Source organism: Oncorhynchus mykiss, chromosome 9, assembly GCF_057628025.1.
Source record: "Oncorhynchus mykiss isolate SJ-2025 chromosome 9, ASM5762802v1, whole genome shotgun sequence".
Lineage (NCBI taxonomy): Eukaryota > Metazoa > Chordata > Actinopteri > Salmoniformes > Salmonidae > Oncorhynchus > Oncorhynchus mykiss.
This window is the reverse complement of record NC_143030.1, coordinates 74,102,399-74,120,510: the sequence shown is the minus strand read 5'-3', so window position 1 is coordinate 74,120,510 and position 18,112 is coordinate 74,102,399. Positions and strand designations below refer to the sequence as shown.

At 41.1% G+C, this 18,112-nt stretch overlaps 2 protein-coding genes and 2 long non-coding RNA genes across 9 annotated transcripts in view; 1 reads left to right on the top strand and 3 right to left on the bottom strand.

Moving 5' to 3' along the window:
• Positions 1 to 3,559: 3,559 nt before the first annotated feature.
• On the bottom strand, positions 3,560 to 4,369 carry LOC149981335 (uncharacterized). Its single transcript, XR_016483432.1, has 2 exons — positions 4,193 to 4,369; positions 3,560 to 4,024 (listed from the first exon to the last, which is right to left on the bottom strand). It is a non-coding gene; the product is annotated as an uncharacterized LOC149981335 (long non-coding RNA).
• A 707-nt stretch (positions 4,370 to 5,076) lies between these two features.
• Positions 5,077 to 11,847, top strand: LOC110532755 (transmembrane protein 106C). The gene is made up of 8 exons (XM_021616879.3): positions 5,077 to 5,405; positions 6,063 to 6,321; positions 6,447 to 6,510; positions 8,211 to 8,370; positions 8,494 to 8,634; positions 8,831 to 8,880; positions 9,868 to 9,921; positions 10,035 to 11,847. Exons 2-8 carry the CDS (start codon positions 6,111 to 6,113, stop codon positions 10,153 to 10,155), a joined length of 801 nt encoding a protein of 266 aa, XP_021472554.1. The 5' UTR covers positions 5,077 to 5,405; positions 6,063 to 6,110; the 3' UTR covers positions 10,156 to 11,847.
• Positions 11,848 to 11,980: 133 nt separating this feature from the next.
• On the bottom strand, positions 11,981 to 13,196 carry LOC149981334 (uncharacterized). Its single transcript, XR_016483433.1, has 2 exons — positions 13,028 to 13,196; positions 11,981 to 12,933 (listed from the first exon to the last, which is right to left on the bottom strand). It is a non-coding gene; the product is annotated as an uncharacterized LOC149981334 (long non-coding RNA).
• Positions 13,197 to 15,257: 2,061 nt separating this feature from the next.
• Positions 15,258 to 18,112, bottom strand: part of LOC110531258 (tensin-2) — a 64,510-nt gene continuing 61,655 nt past the window's right edge. For 5 of the 6 annotated variants that reach the window (XM_090185323.1, XM_090185326.1, XM_090185324.1 and 2 more), the window contains 4 exons: positions 18,078 to 18,112; positions 17,800 to 17,868; positions 16,716 to 16,745; positions 15,258 to 16,156 (listed from right to left, as the gene is read on the bottom strand). The exon at positions 18,078 to 18,112 is cut by the window's right edge and continues 134 nt beyond it. In XM_090185323.1, coding sequence (XP_090041449.1) covers positions 16,015 to 16,156; positions 16,716 to 16,745; positions 17,800 to 17,868; positions 18,078 to 18,112 — 276 coding nt within the window. In that variant the 3' untranslated portion in view covers positions 15,258 to 16,014. The remainder of the gene's footprint in view (positions 16,157 to 16,715; positions 16,746 to 17,799; positions 17,869 to 18,077) is intronic. The other variant, XM_090185325.1, reaches the window with a different exon arrangement.

The window sequence follows — 18,112 nt, the reverse complement described above, 5'->3', positions numbered from 1 at the left end:
AACAGTTTTTCAAAAGATCAGATTGATTGAAATATTCAGTGGTTGAGCAAGGCCCTCCATTAGATGTCTGACACAGTCGACAGAAAAGCTGCAGAAGAAGAGCAAAGTGTTCGTTTTTGTCCTTGAGCGGTATTGACATTTTGGAGCACAAAACCAAGGTGAGAGCCTACTCAGTAAGCAAAATGGCATACAAAATACACATTTCAGTAATATTGTCCTGACATTAACATCTTGTGCATTTTAGTTGCTGAATGAAAGGTAAAAATATTTTCTGGATGTAAAAAAAAATACGTGAAAATGTCATTTGCAGACATTGTAAATAAGTATTTTTCAGATATTGATTATATGGCCAAATTTCAGCTGCTAAACAGTCGCATTACAACACAATTATACTTTTTTTCACATATTTTAATAGAAAAGAGAAGCCAAATTAAGATTGCAACAAAATATCTATTATTACTCCCACCTATCGCGCAATTATGCTTGCTTTTCCTAAATCTGGGAGCAATGATGTTCGTAGTAGTACAACATACATAATAAACCAACAGACCACTTCAACTACAATAACATTCTGAGTAATGGTTAGAGATGTTTATTTTCTCGCTATTATTGTGATATGTTGTCGTTTATCTATCCTTAGTTGAATGCACTGACTGTAAGTCACTGGATATGAGCGGCTGCTGAATGACCAAAATGTAAACGTAAAAATAAACACTTGCAAAGCATGCTGACTATTAATGAGCTCTGCCCGCAAACAAGTACAATTTGGTTGGTGTGGACCAGATCCAAATCTGAACGAATCATAGACGTTAAAGGCTATGTTTCACAAGTTTGAACATCACAGTACAGTAGAACACAAGAGTACATACACTACAGGACAGTTCAGTTTTATTCAGTAATGGACAGTACAGAATAGTTAATTAAGTAGAGCACAGTAGAGTACAGTTTTGCTTCAGTAGTACATTACAGTAGAGTTCAGTTTACTACAGTAGAGTATATTACAGTAGAGTACATTACAGTAGAGTACAGTTGACTTCAGTAGAGTACATTACAGTAGAGTACAGTAGAGTAAAGTAAGATACATTATAGTACACTTTTCTTTACTGTAGGCTAGTGTGCTCCACTGCATTGTACTGTACTGGACTCTACTGTGCTATACTCTAATTTTCTGTACTGTACTGTGTATTGTAATGTACTGTACTCGAGCTGTGCTCTACTGTACTGTGCTGTCCAAACTTGTGAAACATAGAAATCTGAACCAATTCTCAACGTCTATGTTTGGGCTAAATCGGAACTTCTATATTTGGGACAAATATAGGCTGGATCGGACGTCTGTGATTGGTTCAGATTTGTTTCGGACCGGTAACTCCGTGGACGTTGAAATCAAGGACTGCACCAAAAAAAGACGCTACCTAACGTTAAATGCTTAGTTGCGTAGGGCCCAACTCCAAAGGAATATAGCCTAGGGTTTAACTCAAAAGGAAGAGCTTAGGCTCCAACTCCAAGGTCAGAGCCTAGGGTTCAACGCCAAGGTGAGAGTTTAGGGTTAATCTCCAAGGGAAAATGAAACTGTCTCATTATGATGAAGTCTAAAAAGGAGAAATGTACACTTGGTTTACAGAAGTAATTGGGCCCCTTATATTTTTCTGTGTTTCTATGGTGTTGTGTAATACAACTGCCCCATCCTCCCTCTTCCAAAAATCTTCCTTTCGCTTGCTTTTTATCACTGTCATTCTTACTTCCCTATTTTGTCTTGTGTTCCCCAGTTTATGCTGTACACATGCCCCCTCTCCTCTGTGTCCTTCTGTGCCGTCCTCCCGACCCCACCCAAAGTCTTTGGCTTTGTGTTTAAACACCCAGCTGCAGATACAGTGGGGCAAAAAACTATTTAGTCAGTATAAAAGACACCTGCCCACAACCTCAAACAGTCACACTCCAAACTCCACTATGGCCAAGACCAAAGAGCTGTCAAAGGACACCAGAAACAAAATTGTAGACCTGCACCAGGCTGGGAAGACTGAATCTGCAATAGGTAAGCAGCTTGGTTTGAAGAAATCAACTGTGGGAGCAATTATAAGGAAATTGAAGACATACAAGACCACTGATAATCTCCCTCGATTTGGGGCTCCACGCAAGATCTCACCCCGTGGGGTCAAAATGATCACAAGAATGGTGAGCAAAAATCCCAGAACCACACGGGGGGACCTAGTGAATGACCTGCAGAGAGCTGGGACCAAAGTAACAAAGCCTACCATCAGTAACACACTACGCCGCCAGGGACTCAAATCCTGCAGTGCCAGACGTGATCCCCTGCTTAAGCCAGTACATGTCCAGGCCCGTCTGAAGTTTGCTAGAGAGCATTTGGATGATCCAGAAGAAGATTGGGAGAATGTCATATGGTCAGATGAAACCAAAATATAACTTTTTGGTAAAAACTCAACTCGTCGTGTTTGGAGGACAAAGAATGCTAAGTTGCATCCAAAGAACAGCATACCCACTGTGAAGCATGGGTGTGGAAACATCATGCTTTGGGGCTGTTTTTCTGCAAAGGGACCAGGACGACTGATCCGTGTAAAGGAAAGAATGAATGGGGCCATGTATCGTGAGATTTTGAGTGAAAACCTCCTTCCATCAGCAAGGGCATTGAAGATGAAATGTGGCTGGGTCTTTCAGCATGACAATGATCCCAAACACTCCGCCCGGGCAACGAAGGAGTGGCTTCGTAAGAAGCATTTCAAGGTCCTGGAGTGGCCTAGCCAGTCTCCAGATCTCAACCCCATAGAAAATCTTTGGAGGGAGTTGAAAGTGACCTCTGTCATTGCCAACAAAGGGTATATAACAAAGTATTGAGATAAACTTTTGTTATTGACCAAATACTTATTTTACACCATAATTTGCAAATAAATTCATTAAAAATCCTACAATGTGATTTTCTGGATTTTTTTCTTCTCAATTTGTCTGTCATAGTTGAAGTGTACCTATGATGAAAATTACAGGCCTCTCTCATCTTTTTAAGTGGGAGAACTTGCACAATTGGTGGCTGACTAAATACTTTTTTGCCCCACTGTATGTACCAATGTTACCTGTTCCAGAGCTATATAAATTTATAGCTTTATAAAAAAATAAAGTTCTGCAGAGGGAGAATGTAGAGCTGCGGATGAGACTCAATGCATCAGGAGATGTGAATGAGGAAGCAGTAGGCCTACACACACACACACACACAATTCAGTCCCATTCAAAATCGTATTTTCCCTAACCTCTAAACCTAATCCTAACCCGTACTTTTCCCCTAACCCTAACCTTAATCCAAAACCCTAACCCTAGCTCCTAACCCTAATTCTAACCCTAACACTAATTCTAACCTTAACCTTAAACCCCCTAGAAAAAGCATTTGACCTTGTGGGGACAAACAAAATGTCCCAAAATGTGTGTTTGTTTACTATTCTTGTGGGGATTTCCCCATAAGAACAACAATACAGCCATGCATTCATCACACCAAACTGAAATCTGTTGAAAAACCTTTTCTTAATTTCACTCATTTCCAGTAACATTTCTCCTCGGTGATGACACAGCCTCTTTACTGAGAACACAGGAACTGAACATGACATACACATGAAGAGGAGTGGACTATAATGCTTAAGGTGTCCGGATACACAGGTTTGTTTTGCTCATAGCAGAACTCGGCTAGGCGAAGTCTGTGCCTGCATACTCCCTTAAAATACCTTTGTTTGACAAATGAGGAAAAAAATGTAAATGTTTGTCCCTGTTGAGATGCCGTAGCCAGTACACTTCCTCAAAATAGTATGAAGTAAGACAACTCAAGAAATATGTCATTAATTTAGACCTTTTGTCTAGGAGATCTTTGTGGCAACATTTTTACATCTAACCAAGATGTTGGTGCAGTATTTGCATGAAAACTAGTTGTCTGTCATTGAAAGACAACAAGCACTTCATTCATGGATTCCTACTGTTGACCAATCACCGGCGAAGGGGGGTAGACTTCGGCAACTGAACTTCGACAAACCTGAAGATAACAAAATGTGTGTCAACAGCTGAAAAAAACACTGCCGAACACCAAAATTAACAAAAATGTCACAAAATTCCAAAGCATACAGTGGAAACAGTTCGCACAAACTGTTTCGACTGGGAAAGCTTTTACAGCATGCTTCCCAGTTGAAACAGTAAGGTTTACCTTATGCTTCCCAGTGTTTTGAGGAAGTTTACTTGTTGCTATGTCGTCTCAAGATGGGCAAACAGTAATGCCGCTTTTTCTTCGTTTTTTCAAGCTAATATATTTTAAGGGAGTATAAGAGCGCAGATGTTCACTTCGCCTAGCCGAGTTCTTCAAGAAGGAAACCAAACCTAGTATGGTGAAACCTTTATGCAACACACATGTTGAAGATGTACCACATGACTCTAACTATAATGTCTGAATAAAACAGTACATACTAGTTGGATACTGTATGTGTTGTCTTTAATATCCTTTATTTTTCCAAGGATCATGCACTTTCTCTCTACATTTAGTCTATGGATATACATCACAGGAAGCTGCTGACGGGAAAACAGCCCACAATAACGTACAGAAGGGAACAAATGGAATGTATTTGATACCATTCCACTTATTCCACTCCAGCCATTACCATGAACCTGTTCTATCAATTAAGGTGCCACCTACCTCCTGTGATATTCAGTACCAGTCAAAAGTTTGGACACACCTACTCATTCAAGGGTTTTTCTTTAGTTTTACTATTTTCTACATTGTAGAATAATAGTGAAGACATCAAAACTATGAAATAACACATATGGAATAATGTAGTAACCAAACAAGTTTTAAACAGCTTAAAATATATTATATATTTGAGATTCCTCAAATAGCCACCCTTTGCCTTTGACAGGTTTGCACACTCTTAATAAACTAAAGAAAAACGCTTGAATGAGTAGGTGTTCTAAAACCTTTGACCGGTTGTGTACATTACTTTATTTCAATATTATTTTTAGGTAGGGATGTGCAAAACGGAAACTTCGCAAAATTCTTCCAAAATAAAAAACTGTAGGCGTAAATCCTGGTTTGCACTGTACCTTTAAGAAGATTTTCAAGCGCCAACTAGAATTAAACCGATTGCAAGCCCATCAACAACCGGGGTTAAACATTAGCCCAAACAGTTTCAAAAAGTTCCGTTTTGTAACTAAAACTATTGGACAAATTCAGGTAGCTCCCGCCCCGTTTAGTTCAGTTTGCTTCCGTTTAAGAAACGTTTTGCAACATAATCTGCGGAATGAATACACCCCTGCACAAGAACGAACTGCAAAGTGAGTGTCACGAGCTGCTGGCAAAACAACACGATCAATGACTTGATAGCCTTACCTGAATGTTCTTAGAAATATCGTCAACCAAATATATAAAGGTAAGACAACTATTATGTCTGAAGACGCAAGACTAGTGCAAGTTGTGCACCTTGGTAAACGTTGACAGCTAGCTAGTTAACTTTGCTTGCTAGCTAACAGCTCGATAGCTAAGTTAGCTAGCTACTTACCTTACGTAACTTTACCGCTAGCAAGATAGCTCAAACATTCTCGACCGCAGTGGCACGAAGCTTGCTGTTGTTATTGTGCTTTGATTCGACTAAATAACTGATAGTTGTGTTGTTGTTGGACATAATACGTTACTAGCCAATGTGTAGCTGGCTAGCTATTGTGATAGTGTTCATAGCTATGTTTTTAAACATGTTATGGTCATTGTTCATGCCTATCCACATACTTCCACGTTTGACATTAAGAGGCCACGCCCTACGCCATTTATTCCGATTGCCATATCTGTGCTACAGGGAAATGTAGTAGTGCCTGGGACATTATGTGCTTTGAGGCCTGGCGTACTGGCCAACGTCTGTCTAGTCTGGAAATCCCAGACCTACTGTAGGGCAACACAACTGGAACATTGTTTACATTGTGGGAGGCAACCCATCTGCAGTAGGCTAATAATTTTAAATACAATTGCCAAACGTTGATTATTAGCCTAAATAAGTCCTGCCCTTTACTCAACTTTTATTTTTGCTGTGCCCTAGGGTCTGTCCTTTGAAAAAAGGCTGGCTTGATTATCTGCCAGCCAGCTCATGGGCACTCAATGGTCCCGAAGCGAAAGCGACAGCAGTCTTCTGCTCGTCCCGGAGGTTGGGACAGGGTGGCAGACGGGAGATGATGATGATGACTCGCTGGATGGACTGGACAGACAGGAGGACATTGCTCGGTTCCCTTATGTAGAGTTTACTGGCAGGGACAGTATTACCTGTCCAACATGCCAAGGCACTGGCCACATCCCCTCAGGTGAGGCATTTCCTGTCTGGATTCCTGTCCTGCTGGGCATTGATTGCTGTACTGATGTGGTAGGGATCATTATGATGGTGTTCTCCCATTTGACTTGTCCCTCTTCTGTGGTCATTGTCTTTCAGAGCAGGTCAATGAGCTTGTGGCTCTGGTTCCCTACAACGACCAGAGACTCCGGCCCCAGAGAACGTACGTTTTACAGCTAACCCATTTTTCTCACCAGCTTATATCTGGATCGGTCACATACAGTTGAAGTCGGAAGTTTTCATACACTTAGGTTGGAGTCATTAAAACTCATTTTTCAACCACTCCACAAATTTCTTGTTAACAAACTATAGTTTGGGCAAGTTGGTTAGGACATCTACTTTATGCATGTCACAAGGAATTCTTCCAACAATTGTTTACAGACAGATTATTTCACTGCATCACAATTCCAGTGGGTCAAAAGTTTTCAAACACTAAGTTGACTGTGCCTTTAAATAGCTTGGAAATTTCCAGAAAATTATGTCATGGCTTTAGAAGCTTCTGATAGGCTAATTGACATCATTTGAATCAATTGGAGTTGTACTTGTGGATATATTTCAAGGCCTACCTTCAAACTCAGTGCATATTTGCTTGACATCATAGGGAAATCAGCCAAGACCTCAGAAAACAAATTGAAGACCTTCACAAGTGTGGTTCATCCTTGGGAGCAATTTCCAAACGCATGAAGGTACCAAGTTCATCTGTACAAACGATAGTACGCAAGTATAAACACCATGGGCCCACGCAGCCGTCGTATCGCTCAGGAAGGAGACGTGTTCTCTCTCCTAGAGATGAACGTACTTTGGTGTGAAAAGTGCAAATCAATCTCAGAACAACAGCAAAGGACCTTGTGAAAATGCTGGAGGAAACAGGTACAAAGTATCTATATCCACAGTAAAACGAGTCTTATATCGACATAACCTGAATGGCCGCTCAGCAAGGAAGAAGCCACTGCTCCAAAACCGCCATAAAAAAGACAGACTACGGTTTGCAACTGCACATGGGGACAAAGATGGTACTTTTTGGAGAAATGTCCTCTGGTCTGTTGAAACAACAATAGAACTGTTTGGCCATAATGACCATTGTTATGTTTGGAGGAAAAAGAGGGAGGCTTGCAAGCCGAAGAATCCCAACCGTGAAGCACAGGGGTGGCAGCATGTTGTGGAGGTGGCTTTGCTGCAGGAGGGACTGATGCACTTCACAAAATAGATGGCATCATGAGGCAGGATAAATGATGTGGATATATTGACGCAACATCGCAAGACATCAGTCAGGAAGTTAAAGCTTGGTCGCAAATGGGTCTTCCAAATGGACAATGATCCCAAGCATACTTCCAAGGTTGTGACAAAATGGCTTAAGGACAACAAAGTCAAGGTATTGGAGTGGCCATCACAAAATCCTGACCTCAACCCTATAGAACATTACACCAGCTCTGTCAGGAGGAATGGGCCAAAATTCACCCAACTTATTGTGGGAAGCTTGTGGAAGGCTACTCAAAACGTTTGACCCAAGTGAAACAATTTAAAGGCAATGCTACCAAATATTAATTGAGTGTATGTAAACTTCTGACTCACTGGGAATGTGATGAAAGAAATAAAAGCTGAAATAAATCATTCTCTACTATTATGCTGACATTTCACATTCTTAAAATGAAATGGTGATCCTAACTAACCGTAAGTCGGGATTTTTACTAGGATTAAATGTCAGAAATTGTGAAACTGAGTTTAAATGTATTTGGCTAAGGTGTATGTAAACTTTGCCTTCAACTGTACATAACCATCACATTCTGTCATTTTTAGTTGGTTCAGTTTGTTTTTTGGGTAACATTGATTGTCAAAGTAAACAGTAAGTGCTATGTTTGACAGGAAGCTGTATGTGGTCCTCTCGGCGGTGCTATGTCTCCTGGCTTCCTCGCTGGTGGTCTTCTTCCTCTTTCCTCGCTCTGTCATGGTGGAGGATGATGGGATACGCTCTGTCACCGTGCAGTTTGATCACATCAACACTAAAGTCCTCATAAATATGACAGTAAGTCAGTAAATCGCGTGAAGATGTACTCTGTTAGTTGGAGATAAGATGGTAATTTGACTGTTTCCTGCTGTTTATGGTGTGTTCTGCTGACTGTTCATTTTCCCTGGTCCTATTTGTCAGAGCTCCTTGAACTTCACCAACTCAAACTTCTTCACAGTGATGGTGGATAGTCTAAGCTGCCAGGTTCTCTATATGAAAACAGTCATAGGCACCATGCAGCTAGATAACGTCATCACCATCCAGCCCCTGAGCCAGACACAGGTAGGGCCTGCTGCAGTCTTAGACGCAGTGAACCATCACTTGGGACACATTCACTCCATGTTACATGTAGTTTAATGATTGACTTGTATACGTTACTTGCTTCAAATATACGTCTTGTTTGCATTTCCTGCCAAAATTTCATTTGACTTCTGGTCTTGACTATTTTAAAACTTTTTATTTTATTTTTTTACTACAGGTGAACTTCACAGTCAGCGTTCAGATCAGTGGAAGCACCTCCTATGTTTAGTAAGTTAAAGGGACCTGTAAAGACCTGTATTTAGTTGTTTTTGTTTCAAGTCCTGTAATTGTTAATATATCAAATGTTATTTGTCACATGCTTCGAATACAACCAGTGTAGATCTTACTTACAAGCCCTTAAAACCTCTTAAGGATCCACCCCTTTAAAAAAAATATTTAAAAAAATACCTAAAATGACATATCCAAATCTAACTGCCTGTAGCTCAGGATATGCATATTCTTGGTACCATTTGAAAGGAAAAACTTTGAAGTTTGTGGAAATGTGAAAGGAATGTCGGAGAATATAACGCAATAGATCTGGTAAAAGAAAAAGAAAACTTTGTATTTTTGTTTTAACATCTTTGAAATGCAAGAGAGGCCATAATGTATTATTCCAAGATTTTGTCCACTAGAATGCAGCAGTGTATGTGATTTTTTTGTTGTTGACTGATCCTATGAACAATTGCATTTCTGTTCAAAATGTTGTATCAAGACTGCCTAAATGTGTGTAATTTGTTTATTAATAACTTTTCAAGTTCAAAATTGTGTACTCCTCAATATTAGCATGGTATATTTCACTGTAATAGCTACTGTAAATTGTGCAGTTAGATTAACAAGAATTTAAGCCTTCTGCCAATATCAGATATGTCTATGTCCTGGGAAATGTTCTTGTTACTTACAACCTCATCCTAATCGCATTAGCCTACATTAGCTCATCCATCCCGTGGATGGGACACCGATCCCGAAATAAGTTTTTAATTAACCAACTAAGAAAAGAGTTAGTTTATGTTTAGTAAATATTTTATTAAAGAAAAAAAAGTATCACAATAACGAGGCTATATACAGGGGGTACTGGTACTGAGTAAATGTGTGGGGGTACTGGTACTGAGTAAATGTGTGGGGGTACAGGTTAGTTGAGGTAATTTGCACATGTAGGTAGGGGTAAAGTTCTATTTGTGATTGTGAAGAGGTTCTAACTGCTCTTTCCACCCTCAGTGCCTTCTGCACCATGGCAAGCATCAAGGTTCACAATATCTTGGTTATCATGCAGTAAGTATATCCTACCTCGTAGTTGTGAAACCGTATCACTTCCATCTCTACCTCTTGCCATTTTGTCTTTATATTTCACTGTTTTTAATCACAACTGTGTTCTTCGTTCCCAGGACATCTGTGAAAACCTCCTACATGATGCGCACGGCCCAGAATACCCTGGAAGCCTATCGCTACATTGACTGTGGTTCAAACTCCACGGTTCACCAGCCCCCACGCCGACTGTGGCAGTAACCCTCCCTCCCTCCCTCACCACTAAAATCACCACCAGCCAGTGGTGAGGCCAAGAGTCCAGCAGCAAGGGACAGAGGGACCAAGATGCTGGGAGCCAGGTGACAAGAACCAGGGAATGTTTCCAATCATTTCAGTCCAAGCATTTGTTTTGACTTCAGGATCATTAAGTTTGATCACTTGCCTTCATAAATGCAACAAACACCAGCTCTTCAGTAAATTATATTCAGCTGTTGTATATTTTGCTGAAATTCAAGACATGACTAATTTACATCCTGTTGAAGCCGCAACAATCTTGACTTTAGGAGGGAATTAGTTATCCTTTAGCTTGAGCACAGTTACCGGTGTTACTACTGAATTATGACTACGTATCCTGCTGTGCTAGTCCTTGAGCGTTCGCTCACATTTTTAAGTGTCCTTTGGTGTGGGTCCTATGATTTCAGGGACTTGGCACAGTAGGAATGTATAAAGTGGCTGATATTTTATTGTGCAAGAAGGGAGATTTGCTTCCTGCTATTTATATCTGGGACAGGACTAGTCGAGGGATGTGCCTAAGACAATTTGTTTGCACCTCAAAAATGGTACATAGGGCTATTGTTTGTATCTCTGATTTATTTTCTGCTTTTTAATAAGGGCGAGTTACTGTCAGCAGGTACTATCATAAGTTAATACACTCCGTTTGGGTGTTTCCCACTGATTTACTAAGCATTTATACTAGTACAAGATTAAACATAAGAGTAGTAATATATGATTCTAAAGTCCATAAAAAGGCAGGTTTGTTTTTTTTTTTCTTTGGGATTGAACATTTTACTGCCCTTAATTATGGGGGGGGGGGGACTGCAAATGTTTTGCTAGAGCATGATTAGCTGGTGTATCCAACTATCATGTCGAAGTACAACGTTGTTGACATGATTGTTAAAAATGTAATACTAAGAGCATAGTCTTGCCAAGTACACAGCACACTAGCACAGTGTAAGGACCTCTGTCCGCGGAGGCCCAACTTGGACTTAATAACTCCGTAATGGCTTGCTAAAGGGATCTTTAATGACAGCCACTGCAGTATTAACCAGGTCGGCATGACTAAAACGTCATTAACTCACTCACTGTCCTATTGTGTTGGGTATCTTCGTAATGGCGTTTACATTCCAAAGCACAGCCTCTTGTTGTCATAGACTTTATAATTAAGCTGATGAAATTACTTGAAATTTGGTTTCGGAGTTTGGTATTTCCAGAGTGTGTAAAAGCGATAAGCTTGTGTGGTATTTCCAAGTTAGCAGATTGTTTTGTTTAATTTAGCTCTGCTGGTTAGATCTTTTGAATTGTGTTTGAACAGGGTTATTGCACTAAAGGGCAATGGAGACCGCCTGAGTGCCAATCTGTTTGTGCTATCATGCTAACTTCCTGTCACTCATTGTCATGCAAAAAAAAGTTTGGCTTGACAATGACAGCAATGACTTGGCAAGAGCTCAACCAGATCTGAGACAAGGTTACAATGGAGAAAGGTGAAAACAGATGGTGAGGTGTAAAAAAACAACAAAAAAAAACATGTGTTTTGTATGCTGAAGGAATATGACTGAATCATGCCTTGTAGGGGATGAAATGTATGTATTTTTCAAATGCCAAAATTCTAAAATGGGGAGAAAAAAAACAAGGGAATGTTCAACTAATAAAGATGGTTACTTTTTTTAATGAGAACATGGCTGACGTTTTTTGTTTTTAGACCTTGCTCTTGAAAAGTGCTTGTTTCTGAGCAAAATACACAAGGCTTTAAATTCTTGGGTACAGTTTAGAAACCTAGAGATGGTAAAACCAATGAGCAGAAATCAGATTTGGTACCACAACTTTTGTTTTATTATATTCAGTTGTGCATACAAAGCTTTCTTTAAAAAAATAGCATATAACAAGATTTTCCTCAATGTTTCATTTTTACTTTCACTTTCCTAGCTGCATGTGATAAAATATATTACTACATATAAAGATCAATAAGAAAAACAGACCACAATATATTACCACTGTTATACAAAGTAGTCTTCATGTCTTACAAAAACGATGCAAAACTCGTATCAATACAAACACATGAAGCTTAAAAATATGAAAGATGAAATCTTAATACAGGAGTGCTTTGTCTTTGGTTTAAGTACATAGGGCCTTAGACACCTCTCTGATTTATGTTTGTACATAAAGTCATACAGGTAAAAAAGAGGTGAGCATTATGTTGAAGTTGTGGCAAAGACATGACCTCATCCTTGTCTTGTTTTTAATGTTGGAATATATTTCTCAAAAATATACAATATAAGGAATATTATTTGCATCATAGGTTAGCATTTACCCATAATATGTGTATAATAGAACTACATGACTATTTGCAGCGATATTATTGTGTACAGTGCTTGACAGAAGAATCCATGGTTATACAATGCACTGGGGAGGGCAGTGGTGTGGCACACCTTTGTTCCTTGGTTGTCCTTGGTTACTGCAAGCGTTTCTTTCTAGGGCACAATTCATAAGAACTTACATGTGAACTAAACATAACAATACCCCATCATCTCTGGGACTTGCCATATCTGTGGCCTAACCCCTAGCCTCCACACATTACCATATCTGTACCCTAACCCCTAGCCTCCACACATTACCATATCTGTACTCTAACCCCTAGCCTCTACACATTACCATATCTGTGGCCTAACCACTAGCCTCCACACATTACCATATCTGTACCCTAACCCCTAGCCTCCACACATTACCATATCTGTACTCTAACCCCTAGCCTCCACACATTACCTTAACCCCTAGCCTCCACACATTACTATATCTGTACCCTAACCCCTAGCCTCCACACATATCTGTGGCCTAACCCCTAGCCTCCACACATTACCATATCTGTACCCTAACCCCTAGCCTCCACACATTACCATATATGTACCCTAACCCCTAGCCTCCACACATTACCATATCTGTACGCTAACCCCTAGCCTCCACACATTACTATATCTGTACCCTAACCCCTAGCCTCCACACATGACCATATCTGTGCCCTCACCCCTAGCCTCCACCACATTACCATAGCTGTACCCTAGCCCCTAGCCTCCACTACATTACCATATCTGTACCCTAGCCTCCACATACATTACCATATCTGTACCCTAGCCCCTAGCCTCCACACATTACCATATCTGTACCCTAACCCCTAGCCTCCACACATTACCCTAACCCCTAGCCTCCACACATTACCATATCTGTACCCTAGCCCCTAGCCTCCACACATTACCATATCTGTACCCTAACCACTAGCCTCCACACATTACCATATCTGTACCCTAACCCCTAGCCTCCACACATTACCATATCTGTACCCTAACCTCCACACATTACCCTAACCCCTAGCCTCCACACATTACCATATCTGTACCCTAACCCCTAGCCTCCACACATTACCCTAACCCCTAGCCTCCACACATTACCATATCTGTACCCTAACCCCTAGCCTCCACACATTACCCTAACCCCTAGCCTCCACACATGACCATATCTGTACCCTAACCCCTAGCCTCCACACATTACCATATATGTACCCTAACCCCTAGCCTCCCGACATTACCATATCTGTACTCTAACCCCTAGCCTCCACACATTACCATAATGTACCCTAACCTCTAGCCTCCATACATTACCCTAACCCCTAGCCTCCACACATTACCCTAACCCCTAGCCTCCACACATTACCATATCTGTACCCTAGCCCCTAGCCTCCACCACATTACCATATCTGTGCCCTCACCCCTAGCTTCCATCACATTACCATATCTGTGCCCTAGCCCTTAGCCTCCACCACATTACCATATCTGTGCCCTAACCCCTAGCCTCCACCACATTACCATATCTGTACCCTAGCCCCTAGCCTCTACACATTACCCTAACCCCTAGCCTCCACACATTACTATATCTGTGCCCTAACCCCTAGCCTCCACCACATTACCATATCTGTGCCCTAACTCCTAGCCTCCACACACATTGATACCCTAACCACATACACTTTGTCGCTTGCACATTACAAATAGACGTTTCTCACTTTTACTTTTTACTGTAGCATAACATACCCTGCTGTAGTCTACTGTAGCCTACTGTAATCTACTATAGCCTAATGTAGTCTACTGTAGCCTAATGTAGTCAGTCTAATGCAGCCTACTGTAGTCTGCTGTAATCTACTGTAGTCTACTGTAATCTACTGTAGCCTAATGTAGTCTACTGTAGCCTAATGTAGTCAGTCTAATGCAGCCTACTGTAGTCTGCTGTAATCTACTGCAGTCTACTATAATCTACTGTAGCCTAATGTAGTCTACTGTAGCCTAATGTAGTCAGTCTAATGCAGCCTACTGTAGTCTGCTGTAATCTACTGCAGTCTACTATAATCTACTGTAGCCTAATGTAGTCTACTGTAGCCTAATGTAGTCAGTCTAATGCAGCCTACTGTTGTCTACTGTAATCCACTGTAGCCTAATGTAGTCTACTGTAGCCTAATGTAATATACATGTAGCCTAATGTAGTCCGTATACTGTAGCCTACTGTAATCTACTGTAGCCTAATGTAGTCAGTCTACTGTAGCCTACTGTAGTCTACTGTAGCCTAATGTAGTCCGTCTACTGTAGCCTACTGTAATCTACTGTAGCCTAATGTAGTCAGTCTACTGTAGCCTACTGTAATCTACTGTAGCCTAAAGGTGTCAGTCTACTGTAGCCTACTGTGATCTACTATAGCCTAATGTAGTCTACTGTAGCCTAATGTAGTCAGTCTAATGCAGCCTACTGTAGTCTGCTGTAATCTACTGTAGTCTACTGTAATCTACTGTAGCCTAATGTAGTCTACTGTAGCCTAATGTAGTCAGTCTAATGCAGCCTACTGTAGTCTGCTGTAATCTACTGCAGTCTACTATAATCTACTGTAGCCTAATGTAGTCTACTGTAGCCTAATGTAGTCAGTCTAATGCAGCCTACTGTAGTCTGCTGTAATCTACTGCAGTCTACTATAATCTACTGTAGCCTAATGTAGTCTACTGTAGCCTAATGTAGTCAGTCTAATGCAGCCTACTGTTGTCTACTGTAATCCACTGTAGCCTAATGTAGTCTACTGTAGCCTAATGTAATATACATGTAGCCTAATGTAGTCCGTATACTGTAGCCTACTGTAATCTACTGTAGCCTAATGTAGTCAGTCTACTGTAGCCTACTGTAGTCTACTGTAGCCTAATGTAGTCCGTCTACTGTAGCCTACTGTAATCTACTGTAGCCTAATGTAGTCAGTCTACTGTAGCCTACTGTAATCTACTGTAGCCTAAAGGTGTCAGTCTACTGTAGCCTACTGTGATCTACTGTAGCCTAATGTAGCCTACTGTAATCTACTGTAGGCTAATGTAGCCTACTGTAATCTACTGTAGCCCAATGTAGCCTACTGTAGCCTGCTGTAGGACTATATCATCTTCTACATTGTGTTTGACTTACACTTATGATTGTCAAAGGGAGAGTGACAGGGTTGAGGCAAGATCTTTGGTAGACTAGGCTACTTATTGATACCTTAGATTACTGACTAACAAGTGACAACAAAGCTTTGGTATCTCGAAGGCAACTATCAATGGCGGCATTATAGACATTAGAATATAAACAACGATTACGTTTAGATTATAATTCAAAATGGCAGTCATGTTTAAAATGTTGAGCCTTTGGGGTCAAACTCAGTCTTTGAAAAGATGCCACCACCACTAGTGCTTTATGGGTCTGTAAAGCATTTCTGTAGCCTCCTGATTCTCTTTAGGAGTTGTGACAGTGTTGTTGCGGTGACAGGTCATTGGCTTGGTCCTTTTCTGTCTCTCTACCTGCGCTGCGGCCCTAACATCACCTTGTTGATGAAGTTGACGATGGCTGAGGAAGGCTGCTCCGGGTCGAGCTCGGCAAACAGATGACACACGTTCTCTGCCATGCTGCCTGGCTTCTTGGCTACAAACCCAAACACCCTATTGAACAGGAGGAGGAGGAGGAGAAAGAGAGGGGAAAGGAAAGAGATAGAGGGGGGAGAAATACACACTTACTCAGACATGGTGATGCCCATTCTTACTGGTTTGATATGACGACTGAGGGTGAGACTAAAGTATGGGCCAGCTAATTACAGTTACTGTAGTAGAAGGTACGACCTGGAAGGATAATATTTGCCTTGTTCAACCATCCTGACCTCACAAGCTTCCATTCTGTTTCGCCCTCTCAGATTCAGTGAGGTGGAACGAGAGACCAACGTACAGGATGGTGGATCACGTTAGCATAATACCTCCTAAGCTACAATACAATATATTTTTTTAAATCCTCAAACACCACAGCTTTCGTAAATTGGCATAAAACAGGAACTGTGAGCATAGATATTTGTGAACATGAATTTGAGACTGTGTTCATGATCCACAGATATTTACCGGGATGACGGGCAAGGCACAGAAGAAATAAGATGCCATGCAGGTAATCAAACATTGTCAACACACATTAAGTGCTCCAAAACCAACATGTCCAGACACGTAGAGCACTTACTTAGAAGTTGTGCTGTCTGAGTTAGTCCACCTGAAGCAAAGAGACAGACAGAGCTCTCAAACAAGCACAGAGGCATAGGTACAGCTTACGTTCACAGCCAAGGCCTGCAATACCCAGTTATACACATACCACACACTCTCTCCATCTTACATGCACACACTCTCTCCATCTCACATACACACACGCACACACTCTCTCCATCTCACACACTCGTGCACGCACACACACTCGCACGCACGCACGCACGCACGCACGCACGCACATACGCACGCACGCACGCACGCACGCACGCACACACACACACACACACACACACACACACACACACACACACACACACACACACACACACACACACACACACACACACACACACACACACACACACACACACACACACACACACACACACACACACACACACACACACACAGACACAATTCAAGCTCATACAGATCCATGCACAGGTTTACAGCAAGATGAATGAAATATGGTGATGATTGAAATGCCTGTATTATCTTATTTAAATGGATGATGTAGATACACTGTGTGGTCAGAATGTTTCCATTATATTGAGGATATAGTACTGATGTAATACTGTGTGGTCAGAAAATTTCCATTATATTGAGGATATAGTACTGATGTAATACTGTGTGGTCAGAATGTTTCCATTACATTGAGGATATAGTACTGATGTAATACTGTGTGGTCAGAATGTTTCCATTATATTGAGGATATAGTACTGATGTAATACTGTGTGGTCAGAATGTTTCCATTACATTGAGGATATAGTACTGATGTGATACTGTGTGGTCAGAATGTTTCCATTATATTGAGGATATAGTACTGATGTAATACTGTGTGGTCAGAATGTTTCCATTACATTGAGGATATAGTACTGATGTAATACTGTGTGGTCAGAATGTTTCCATTATATTGAGGCTATAGTACTGATGTGATACTGCCTGGCACTGGTTTCAATAACATCTCAGTCTTCAATAGGATCTACAGCCTATCTGTCATATCTGGGTTGACCGTGGTTGTGATTAGGTTGTGGTCTGTGCTGGCTGGCTCCAGTGCCCACCTCCTGTCCTGGGGGTCGATGCTGCTGAAGGTCACACTGTTGACTGGGTAGTGTCTCCTGAAGAACACCCTATAGATAGATAGATAGATAGATAGACAGACAGACAGACAGACTATTCAGTGTGACCATTGATATCCCAAACATCTCCACTAATCTACCACAATACATCCATGCAAACCTTTCTTCCTATTTTCTTTACTTATCGCTAATGATATACTGAACATGGGTGATGGGCCTCAGAAATGTAGGCAATATGAACTGGTCAGTGGTCATGTTACCTGCGTTGGCTGTCGGTCAGTGTGATGCCCTGTGA